At 51.7% G+C, this 12,502-nt stretch overlaps 1 protein-coding gene across 1 annotated transcript in view; it reads right to left on the bottom strand.

The window, feature by feature from the left end:
- Positions 1-12,502, bottom strand: part of STX1A (syntaxin 1A) — a gene marked incomplete at both ends in the record, with an annotated part of 71,812 nt that overhangs the window by 4,363 nt on the left and 54,947 nt on the right. The window contains 2 exons of the mRNA XM_082294606.1: positions 4,579-4,687; positions 9,935-10,008. Coding sequence (XP_082150732.1) covers positions 4,579-4,687; positions 9,935-10,008 — 183 coding nt within the window. The remainder of the gene's footprint in view (positions 1-4,578; positions 4,688-9,934; positions 10,009-12,502) is intronic.

Genomic DNA, 12,502 nt, shown 5'->3' with positions numbered 1-12,502 from the left:
TGGTTCCTCGCTCTGGGCTGACACTGCCCTGCTCCCAGGAAGGGAGAACAAGGGACCAAGCAGCACAAATTTACAAACCCTCCTGTTGATGTGCCCAGCTCTCATCAGTCACTGGCCGAGTGATAAGGAGGAGTATGCCAGGTGCTGTCCATAGAGAGCTACTTGCTCTGCCAAATGCCAGCCCTCAAGGCAGTCCTGAAGGGCAAGCAGTGCGATCAGCTCCAGGAGATGCCATGTCTCTCATGGGCAGAGGTGGGATGGGATGCAGGATACACGTTCCCATCCTATCCTTCTTGTTGCCTCATTCCCCTGATGCAGAGCACAGGGCTGGTAAAAGCTGCATCGAGGTGAAGGATGAGAGCAAAGGCATCAAATGCAATGCTGGCCTGGCCAAGGGCCATGACTTCTCAAGAAGAACTTGCTTTAATGCTGAGCCAAAGCTTGGGACTTGGAGGCTGCACCTCGCCCCTGCCATCCAGCACAGCAGCTGCCAAAGGCCACTGCCTCCTAACCAGGCTTCCTGCTTTGGCTTGCTGGTCTGTCATTAGCTCCTCCACAGCAGTAAAATCAGCTCAAAGTGTCCTGGGTACCTGCCTGATCTATTGCTCACATGACCACAGGGCTGTGGCACAGCCACAAATGGGAGGGAAAGGATGGAGCCACTGCAGAAGGAGAAGAGCCTGGGGGAACACTCCTGCCCCAAAATTTGGTGAAACATTGGAAAATCCTGAGAATTGGACCTGTGCCTCCCCAGAGAGCTCCAGAGTGCATCTGCCTCTTACTTGGCATCTCTAGCAATTAAAGTTTCTTGGGGGGAAACAGCTCTGCCAACGAGACAAGAAGCCCAGAGCAAGCTGGAGAAGCAATGTCAGGTGGCAGGGAGAGAACAATGAGAGACAGTGCCCAGGTCACACTGCTGCAGGAGCCATCAGAAACTCTGGGACAGGTGGACATGAAGACACTGAGACTTCCCACCTCAAGGCACGGTCCTTGGCCCCGTAATGCCCAGCTGGAAAGAGTGACCATCCCCATGGACCAGCTTCCAGGGGATGCAGCAGGAGCAACCCTGTTAGGGTGTGGGGGAAGCTCCCAGGGAAGCCTCTGGTGCCATAGCTCAGTCCCACAGCCCAGCTGACACTGGATGCCAGTTTGCCCAATTCTGCATGTGGATGGTCTATAAATAGGGAAGGTACCTCAGGGCTGAAGGAGTCCAACATGCCATGACCAAATTCAGGGCTCAGCTGGGCTCTTCAGGCTGGCAGCATCCCTTGGGCTGGCAGCATCCCTCCTCCCAGCAGCAGGGCTGCACAAACACCAGCAGAGCCACAGCTGGGGGCTCACTCCAGACATGCTGAGGACAAGGCACCTTTCCAAGGCTGGGATCCTCTGCCTGGAGCTGGTTTTTAAGGTCTTAATAGACACAAATCCATACAGCTCATTAAGAGATGGATAAAGCTGTCCTGTCTGCCTGCGTGTGAGGTAACAGGGTGTGACTGACTGGCCCACCTGGCTGTCACCCAGCTCAGACAGGCCTGGCACTGCCCATGCTGGTATCAGGATGAGAAGGATTCAGCTACAAAACCCTGCCCAGCACATCCCAAAGTGCCACCCATCTCCTTGACCCTCAGCATCTGCACTCAAGATAAATCCCATGGTCATTCCTGAGATGAAAGTGCCACAGGAATCCTAAATAAGCTCTGAGGTGGCCCAGATGAGCTGCCAAGGCCAGAACAGCCCCCAGACTCTCTTGGCTCAGGGTGGGATACACCCACAGCTCATTGTTCTGCACACCAGTTCACCTGGTCTGGCACAGCAGGGCCTGATGAAATCTCTAGTGCCCTCAGATACAGCAGATGCTTTATTTTTGTCTCCTCAGTTTTGCAATAACAAAATTGTCCCTAAAAACAAGCAGCATCTCTGCAGCACCTCCATGGCTTCAGTTGCACACCCACCATGGAGAGCAGCTCCTCCAAGCTCCAAATCCAATTTCTCTGGGAGCAAAACCTAATTAGATTTAAGATATAATTTCTCCTAACGGACAAAATGGAGAGGAAAAAAGCAAGGGAGTGACACCTCTCACCTCAGGCAGTGTGGAGGGGGACATGGCTCCTGGCAGCAGATGTGGAGCACGGCTGGGGTGGGGGTACAGTCCAGCCACTGTCCTGGTGTCACCAACTTGAGGACATGGCCATCCTGCCATCCCTCCATGACATCTGGAGTGTTTAGGAGCAGAGAAGTGAGTAAAGGTGGGGTGAGGGCACTGGTTAAGGGAGAGGAGAGGGAGAGGGAGAGGGAGAGGGAGAGGGAGAGGGAGAGGGAGAGGGAGAGGGAGAGGGAGAGGGAGAGGGAGAGGGAGAGGTGCTCCTGGGTGGGCAGCGTGATGCTGATGGTCACTGAGGCACAACCTCTGGCACACACAGAACAGCAGTGCCTACACAAGGAGAAGGGAACAGAACCACACAGGGCTGTGTGGAGCCCCAGGGGGTGCCTACAGCCCCGGGGCAGTGACTCTACATCATCACCTCTGCCTCAGAGCCAGATGTGGTGAGGATGGAGAAACTTGCTGGGGAGCCTGCCCAGAGCAGCTGAGAAGCTCCTGCTCTCATACTTTAACACCCGAGTGATTTACTGGCTTTGCTGTCAGAGCTCCCAGCACTTTCTATCTTTGGATTCCTCAGCTGAAAATGAGAGCTGTGGAATTCTGTGCAGTCTCCACATCCCATCTGTTCCAAAGAGCCTGTGCAGGTGCCCCTGGGGCAGCTGGGGCTGAGGGTGCTGGCTGGGACACCCTAGACCAAGCAGAGCCCCTGCCCAGGCAGCACTCCTGGTAAAACCTCCATAAGCTGTTCCTTTTGATGAGTCTTTTTGCTGGGAGATATTTATTTTCCACCATCCTGATGGGAGAATCCAGCTTTGACAAAGGGCTGTGCAGAGGACTATGTCCCTCTCCAGCACAGCCCCATCCCACCTCTGCACCTCCTCCACACCTCCATCCTGAAGGGAACAAGGGTCCCTTGCTGTCAGGAACTGGGACACCTCCCCTACACTTCACATCGGGGGATTCATGGGGACTCCTGAGCAGCCCTTTCCCTACACCCATCAGGCTCTGTCAGGCACTGACAACCTGGCAGGATGGACAGAGCAGACACAAGAATAACAATGTATCTTCAGAATTTAAGCAGAGTAGCAGAGCCCTCCAAAATCCAGCAGGAGAACAAGAGGAAGATTTCTTTCAGGTCTGCATCCAGTCAAGGACACGGCTTAGTCCTTCCAAATCTCCTCTCTCAGAGGGAGGCACATGGATACCTCAAATTCCTGTTCACGTGACAAGCCACTCCTCAGCAGTCAACTGCAGGGTGATGTTGGCTGAGGAATGAGTCAGGCAGCTGGAGCAGTGACACATCCTGCTTTACAGCAAACTGGCAAGCTCTGGTTGAGCCTCATGTCAGTCAGCCTTCCCGTCCAGCCTTCCCGTCCAGACATCAGAAAGACAAATCTGAACAAAGATTAAGGCTTGCACAGCTCTGTCTCCTTCCAGCCCTCCACAGAAATTCCCATACCCCACAGCACCCAGATTCCCAGACCCATGAAGCACATTCCCACAGGTGACCACCAAGGACATCAGTCTGACTCACAGATCTCCTCTCATCATTCACAGTGAGTTGTTGGAGGAAAGAAAACCATTCATTTGGTTGTTAGGAAAAAAAAAAGGACTAAGTTCAGATCCTTCCATTCTGAGCACAAACCCCACAACATGTCTGACAGTGAGATTATTTGCAAAAATGTCTTTTAATCTCTGCATGCCCTGACTTCCCCCTTGCTTATTCCCCTAATTACATGGCTCTTCTTTGCTGGGAGATAACCCCATTGCTCTAAACTATCCAGGTATCACTGATTGCCCAGAAGAACCATAAGGAGAGTGTTTTTCTAGACAGGCAGGACCGAACTTCTCCTAAGTGATGGGCTCTGGGTGACTCAGAGATCTTAGTGCCACAGTAGTGTCACCTGGGTGAGGTGTCACCAGCCTCAGAGGTGTCACCTGGGGTCCACCCTTGGCCAGACAACATAATAGCTGCTAAGAGCCATCAGGTCCTGGGCCCACAAAGGTGCCTGGGGCCACTGAGGCTCCTGCTCTTCCTGTGCAAGGGAGACCATCAGGAGCAGGGAGTGCTCCAATCTCAAGAATTCCCTTCTCTGTTTTCTCTGTTTAGCTTAGTTCATCCATGAAGAAGAGCACCCTGAGGAAGGACAAATACACACAGGAATCAGGAATTCCCATGAGCTTCTTTGAATTAAAAATTAGCTGCAAACACAGAAGAAATTCCTCTCCTTCTGATGCCTGCTCTTTCTCTGCAGCATTTTGGGATGTACTTTGCTGGGCGTACTTTGCCACTGAAACTCAAGGTACCACCCCATGCCCATCTCCCACAGAAGCTGTGTTCCAGCCACTCCCATAGACTCTTGTGCATCCCAGGTTTGCCCAGCTGTGGGAGTGGCTCTGATCCATTGGGAGCCAGTGCAGGATGTGGCCCCATGGCACACACACCCCAGCTGTGTTCCCACTCCAGGTTTACTCACTGATTTCCAGCTGCCTCTGGATCCTGCCCTTGCAGCGCTCCCGGTAGTCAGTCTGCGTGGCATTGTACTCGGACATCACCTCCACGAACTTGCGGGACAGTGTGGAGTGCTAAGAGGGAAGAGAAGGAGAGAGGGAGCTGAGGGTCCCATGGGAGGGAAGGCTCAGCCCTGAGCACCTCCAGCCACCCCAAAAGCACTTCCAGCCCAAATGCTGCTCCAGTGAGTGTGACAGAGCACAAGGCGGGCAGGTGGCAGCAGGTGACACGTCCCCAGGGGAGTGGACCAGAGGCATTGTCTTGGGGTGACTTTGTGATGTGTATCCCCTATCGCTGCCCCATGCCCAGAAATTAATTTTGTGCCTTTCTGTGCCTTTAAACTGAGCCTGAGAGGGGGAATAGACAAAACCGAGGGAACTTGCTAAGCAGTTTGTTTTCATGTTTTCAAGGACACAGAGATAGAGGCAGCTCTGTGTTCAGCTGTGGCGGCGGAGCGAGAGTGGGGAAAGCACCCTGCTTGCTTTCAGCCAGTTTTTCAGCTCCTTTTTCTTTCTCCAGGGAGAGACAGAGAGTTGAACTTGTGTTTTCCTAGGACTTTGTTTTTTTCTTTTTTTTTTTCCTCTGCTGGGCTGTTTCAACATCAGAATACATCGGGAGGAATTTCCACTGAGGCCTTGGCCCTGGAGGTGAGCCCACCCCCCGTCCCACCTCCAAGGAGGGGGAGAGAGAGATCTACGGAAGGACTGAAATTTTCCCAGGTTTCTCTCAGCAGAGCGAGAGGTTTCATTATTTAGCATCATTATCCTTTTCCTGTGTGTTTGTTAAATAAATAGTTTTCATCTCTTTCACTTTCCTTGGAGGAAAATTTATTTTTTTCCCCAACCTGGTAGGGGAGGGCTGGTTGTAACCTGCTTTCTATCAGAGGATATATTTCTAAATTTGGCCAAACCGGCACAGGTATCCCTCATCCAGCCCTACCTAAGCCCAGGCTCCAGCCCCAAGAAGACACTCTGGGAGGCTGGCAGCACCCTACTTGCACTACTTCTGCCCAGAAAGCCTGGAGGCAAGGCCACAGCAGTGCCCTGGGTTGTGTCCTGCCCTTCCTGTGCCGTGCTGCTGGGACATGCCAGACCCCGCACGGGCACAGGAAGGACCCGTGGGGATCATTCTGCAATGCTGGGGGCAACTGTACCCAGCCCTGCTCAAAGGCAAAATCACAGAATCACTAAGGTTGGAAAAGACCTCAAAGATTATCAACTCCATCCTGTGACCGATCCCCACCTTATCAACCAGACCAGAGAACTGAATGCCACATCCAGTTGTTCCTTCAACACCTCCAGCAATGGGGACTCTACCACCTCCCTGGGCTGCCTGTTCCAATGCCTGACCACCCTTTCAGTGGAGAAATTAGTCCTGATACCCACCCTGAAACCCCACTGGCACAATTTCAGGCTGTTTCCTCTTGTCCTGTCCCTTGTTCCCTGGGAGCTGAGCCCAACCCCCACCTGGCTGCCCCCTCCTGTCAGGGAGTTGTTGAGAGTGAGAAGGTCCCCCCTGAGCCTCCTTTGCTCCAGACAGAGCTCCCCCAGCTTGCTCAGCTGCTTCTCATCATCCTTGTGCTCCAGACCCTTCCCCAGCTCTGTTCCTGTCTCTGGACAGTCTCTGCACAGCGAGGGAACAGGGAATGTCAGATGTGCCTGGTGCCACCAGCACTCAGATGTGTTGGTGCAGGTGTCTGTACACCTGGAGGAGCCCCAGACAGCACAGCCTTACCTCCAGGAGACGACACTGGTGACATCTCCAGGGTATGCCTGCACTGGTTCTGCAGCTATTCTAAGCCAGCAACAGCAGAATATTTATGGAGAGCCTCAGCTCATCTTCTCCCTCCTCCACCACAAAGCTTACATGAACGCCCCTGGCAGCTCCAGCTCCATCCTCTGCTTGAGAGGTGCTGGCCCAGAGCAAGGTCAGAACAGCTCCCAAGCATCTCAGCTCAAAATCCAGCAATGACGTGACGTGCCATCCAAGCGACTCTTCTGCTGTTCCAAAATTGTTTTTCCTAAAATCCACTTCATTCTCATTCAGCTGAAAACTATCAACATATGTTGATCTACAGCCAAATATAGCCTGGGTGCTGAGTGACACCCTTGCTGCTCACTAGCACACCATGCGACACGTCTTTTGCTTAAGAAGTTATTTAACTCAGTGTTTATTTTCTCAGATTGTTATTTTATGTTCCCATGGGCATCCCACATGTCTACAAAATTCATTTGATTTTTGGAGGAACATGGAGTTTTGCGCAAAATCAGCTAGAAAAAAGCATTTTAAACGGCTTTCAGACATTAAATAAACCTACCTGAATATTCACAGCAAATAGAAAGCGTGTCAAAATGTACCTTGTGTTTGAAAGAAACTCATTAAACAGAAAATTTAAACTCAAGTTAGGAAAAGGAGTTGTTTCACTCAGGTCTAGCAACTCTTCACTCCCCAAACATGGGCAAAGCAGCCCAAACCGGATTTCCAAAGAGCTGATAAAAGCTCTGGGTATTCAGAGTGGGCTCTGAAAGCCCCCAAAAGCACACACTGAAACTGGGGTCCTTGTCCTTCATGTGATTAAGAGAAAGATATTTTTGAAGTGTTTTTCCCATGGGGTAATACACAAAATTTATAAGTATATATATAATATATACTTATATTTTATATATACATATAGAAACATAGAAAAAAACTGTTGAGACCTCTGGAAGCTGCATCACTGGCTTCATTTCTGGACCGGGGATGCCTTTAGGAATTGTGACCCCAAGCCCCCTCCCTGTACCTGGATCTGCCACAGGCAGGTCCAGATCTGATGAGACTCTTCTGTCTGGAAATGACCACAGCAAAGCCAGAATAAATGCCCATAATCTTAATGCTCAATTACTCCTAGTTGACAACATGTTAACAAGGGGGAATCAGCTCCTCATTCCTTCTTTTACCCAGTGTTTTGCTAATACCAAAGTCCATACAAACTGGAGAAGACACAAATACCTACAGAAACATCAAGCTTCAAGCACCAGGCATGTCTAAATCAGCTTTCCAGTTTGCCTCATCCCAAATTTCATACAGAATGTGGGAAGGGAGGAAAGAGCAGGCCAGGCTCTGGGAAGACACAGCCACATTGCCCAGGAGAGGCTGGAACTGGTCTGTGTCACTGCAGGACAAAGGTGGTGGTGATCCCAGGTGGGGCACAGGACAAGCAAGGACAGGCTGAGAGAAGCAGGGCCCGGTCAGCTGAAGGTGACAAAGCCCAGAGAGATCCTTTTGTTACAATGACCCAGAGGGAGCAAAGAGAGAAGCTGGAGCAAAACTCATCTTGGAAGCGCACAGGAGCAGGAAAAGAGATGAGGGACAAAGCTGGGACATGGAATTCCATTTACATATTAAGGGGGGGAAAAAATCTTCATAAGAGTGGTCAAACACTGGAAAAGGGCCCAGAGGACCCACAGTCTGTGGTGTCTCCATCCCTCTGCGTTCTGGGGAGACAAACACCTGCAGGAGCTCAGAGCTGGGGACCAGCCAGGCCAGAAGCCAAAGCTCCAAAATGGAGCAGTGTCACACTGCCAACCTAAGGACTCTGTGCCATGGCCCAGAGGTGCTCCCCTGCCCCCAGTGAAATGTTAAAAAATGCCCACATTGCAAGAAAATGTCCCACCTCCCTGACTGAGGGAGTTGGGGTTGTTCAGCCTGGAGAAGAGAAGGCTCTGAGGAGACCTTAAAGTCACTTCCAGTGCTAAAAGGGCTCTAGGAGAGCTGGAGAGGGACTTTGGACAACGGTCTGAAGTGACACAAGAAGGGAGAATGGCTTCCCACTGCCAGAGGGCAGGGTTAGATGGGATATTGGGAAAAGATTTTTCCCTGTGAGGGTGGTGAGGCACTGGCACAGGTTACCCAGAGCAGCTGTGGCTGCCTCATCCCTCAAGTATTCAAGGCCAGGTTGTACAGGGCTTGGAGCACTCTTGTCTAGCAGAAAGTGTCCCTGCCCTTGGCAGCGGGTTGGACTGGATCACCTTTGAAGGTACCTTCCAACCCAAACCACTCCGTGGCTTTATGGTGGAGCAGAGCCCTGAATCCCACTCTCCCACATACCAGGATGACATCTGAACCACAGAGTTCAACACAGACCAAATCTAAATCCTGCTCAAATCTACAGCCGTGGGTTATGCAGTTCCCATTTGTGGCCACCTCCAGTTTCCCCAGACACTGCCAAAGTAAAGCCTTTTCCTGAGAAACAAGGACACATCACAGCTAATACCAGGGACCACCACCACTGACTGCCATCTCCCCCCCCCCTGCCACTGGCACTGGCACCTGCATCTGGGATGACATCAGCTCTTGAGGAGCTCAGCACAGAGCATGGAGCAGAACACCTCAGGGGTTCACAGCACTGCTTTCAGCACACAGACGTGTCTCTGGAGTGGGAAGGGAAGTTTTTTCATGGAAGGGATCTGCTGTCAGCCTGACACTGCCCAGCTGCAGCAGAGCTCTGTCCACACTGGATCCTTCTGGAAGGAACAGAAGAGCTGCTCTGCAGCAGAACTTGCTGCTCTCCTGTTGCTGCACCATCCTTTGGCTCTGCCATGCCCCAGAAATTCCCTGTCCTGCCTGCTCTAGAGACAGGTTGGCCTTTCCCCTCCCCCAGCTTTGTAGAGGACAGCTCCCTCATGGCCTCAGGCTGAGCTGGGACAGCTGGTGCAGGGCTGGAGGACACTGGGGTTCCAGCTGGGAGCTGCAGAGCTGACTCATTACCATCACTGCCATATTGATCCGGCACCAAATGCGGATGGGAGAGAAGGCTCCCTGAGCGTCTTCCCAGGCTGAGGAGGAGATAAACTACAAAAGCCAAAACTCCTCCAGCACCACTGCAGAGCATGGAGAAATCAGGACTTCTTGTGTGTGCATAACCCCCTGTGAGAGCTACAGATCTACATCTGGATCCCCCCTAGATGACGAAGAGCAGCACTGGCAGCTTCTGTTACCTTTATCCCTTTAATGGGATACACACTCTTGGTTGCAGAACAAGGCTCTGAGACACCTTGTCTTCACCCACATCCCCCAGTACAGAGGACACAGCTCTGCAGCGATGCAAGGACAGATTCCAGGCTGGATCAACAGCTGCATCCTACCAAGTACTCTCTCACCAAAGCATCACCAGAAGGTAAAAACTACACACCAGCTCTGCACGGTTGGGCAGGAAGACAGAGTTTCACCCAGAGCAATCTGCTCCATAGCCAAGCACAGACCTCCTCTCCCAGCACCTCCTGGGATCCCTCAGCTGCCACTTCCCACCTTCCCCTTCCTGGTGCCCCAGGGCAGAGGCTCACCTGAGTTTTCCTTATCCGCAAGTCAGCCGATGATCTGTTCAGTCCTTCCTCTTGCTCGATACTCTGCTCAATGCCTGGTCAGGGTAGAAGGACACATTATTTTGTGCTGTTTGAAGAACAATCATTAAGGTTGGAAAGGACCTCCAAGATCATCAAATCCAACCTTCAACCAATTACCTCTAGCTCATTAAACCGTGCTGTCAAATGCCACATCTACTCATTTTTTGAACACTTCCAAGGATGGTGACTCCACCACTTTGCCAGACCGCCTGTTCCAGTGCTTAACCAAAGGAAAAGGATTGTTTGGCAAAGGGACTGCGAAAGACTGGATTCAGGAGCAGCTGGTACTGGGTAGTTCCCAAATCCTGACTCCACCATTCAGCCTGGCAGCAAAGCCCTGTTTCATGACTGAAAAACACCTGGTGCCTGGCCATTGACTGCAATTTGGGGCTGAAAGGGCAGCACTGTCATCCCCAGCCTGGTGAGCCAGGATTTCCACACAAAATCAATGTGATGCTTAGGTCTGATTGCCAGTATTCAAACTGGAGAGCTGTTCCCACCAGAGAGGCAGGAGGAGGAAATCCAGAGCTGAAGTGTCTCTGCAAAATACCAAACCTCAAGACTCCTCCAGGAAACCTAAAAATAGCAGCTCCTCCAGCTGCCTGGACTGGCACAGGGAGGACCCACCATGCCAGCATGAGTGTGCTGCACCGTGCTGAGCACTCATGTAGCAGGGAAGGGATCTGCTCCTTTAATTATGCAGCTAATTGAGATGAAGCCCTCACTGCCCAAAGCCTGTGGACCACGGCAGGGAGGAGCACCATCATGTCCCACCATGCTTCAAGCAGGGAGAGGTCACAGGGGTGCAGGGCAGTAGGACTGGCACAGAGCAGGACAGTGCAATCCTGCCCCATCCCTGGAAGTGTCCAAGGCCAGGTTGGACAGGGCTTGGAGCAACCTGGTGTAGTGGAAGGTGTCCCTGCCCATGGCAGGGAGTGAAATGGAATTACCTTTAAGGCCTCTTACAACTCAAACCATTCCATCATTCCAGGATTCCATGAAACCTGATCCTCAAGGCCAGCTCAGGACATACTAATTCAAAGACTTAATTTCAAAACTTGGAAGAAAGCTCCCATCAGCAGGCTGGTCAGTGTGCAGAGACACATATCTCCACATAAACCACCTGGTGTGAGCTGGTGGCATCCCCTGAGTCTGGCTGAAGACCCCATTCCTAACACTGATGTCCCACAGCTCTCTGAGCCCAGCTGTCCCCAGCACCTTCCACTCTGGAGCAGGTCCCTCAAGCCCAGCACAGGACAGGTTCCTCCTGTAGCAAGGACTCCTGATTCCCTGGAGCTGCCCCCTCACGGTTCAGCTCAGCATATTTCATCAGCAACTGGGCTTCCTTCACACTTGTCACAAACCACTCCCAAGGAATGGTATTGGCAAACACTGGGCATTTCTGATAATTAGTAAAATCACATTCTCCCAAGAAGCTGGTAATTAGAATTAGCCCGTGCATGAGTAATGTCTGGCCTGAAGAAGTCAGTTTGTTATCAGCAGATGTTGTTTTTGATCAGTCCTGACTGTTTTCTGTCATTGATCATGCTGGCCATGAGGCGATTTGGGACAAAACACAAGGACTAATCATCTGCTGCTCCAGGTAAATATGATACCAGACAGTCTTTTCTGGAAGCAGGAAACAGGAATTGGAGCCTTCAGGCTTTCAAAGTCCCTTATAAAACACTGAACAAAACACTTCTGAAAAAGGATTTTTGTTTTGTATGGGCCAAACCCCATCACCAGGGATCCCAGCGTGTCCAGGGCCATGGGAATGAATCCATTAGACTATGGAATAGATAAGATGGCCCCTGGCTCTCCTTCCTGGCTCTAGTTGAGATCATGTGCTAGGAGGATAAAGGGAGCATGGGAACAGTGGAGATACAGGTCTCCTGGCCCACACATGGGACATGGCCACACCAGTGGTGACCAATTTAACAAAGGGCTCCAGGCACATCTGAGTCCTCCATGACTGTGAGATGTCTACAAAACCCTGGGATTAGTGAGGACACTGCTGCCTTGGGGGAAGCACCAGCTCCTCTCCTACCTTTCAGACACAGCCAGGTCTTCTGCACCAATCTCAACCAAACCCCAGACTGATGTCCAAGACCACCACAGTCAAATCCAAGACAACAGAGGTGACCTGCCTCCCATCTGAAGATGCTTCCATCCTCTCTGACTCCCTCAATCCCCTGGGGTCCAGTCTTGGAATTCTGGGCTTGTCCGAGTGCTCCAGCACAACCCTGACCATCAGTGGGTCAACAGTCACCTTGTTCTTACACCCCAGACTGACTGACTCTTCCAATAGTGGAAACTGGAGGTCATATCCTGCAGCACATCCCACAGCAGCACCTCTTCACTCACACTGAATAGAACCTGTGGCCATGCTGGGGGTTTGTCCAGCATCCAACCCCTGCCAGTGGTATGGCACAGGACTTACTCAGAGCCCACCAGCTGCTCGTGGTCCCATTCCCTCACTTACATTTTGGGAACGGGGCACAAAGGGGC

This window comes from Coloeus monedula, assembly GCF_965178545.1.
Source record: "Coloeus monedula genome assembly, chromosome: 20".
Taxonomy (NCBI): Eukaryota; Metazoa; Chordata; class Aves; order Passeriformes; family Corvidae; genus Coloeus; species Coloeus monedula.
Note: the sequence above shows the minus strand (reverse complement) of the source record. Positions and strands in the feature narration are given on the sequence as shown.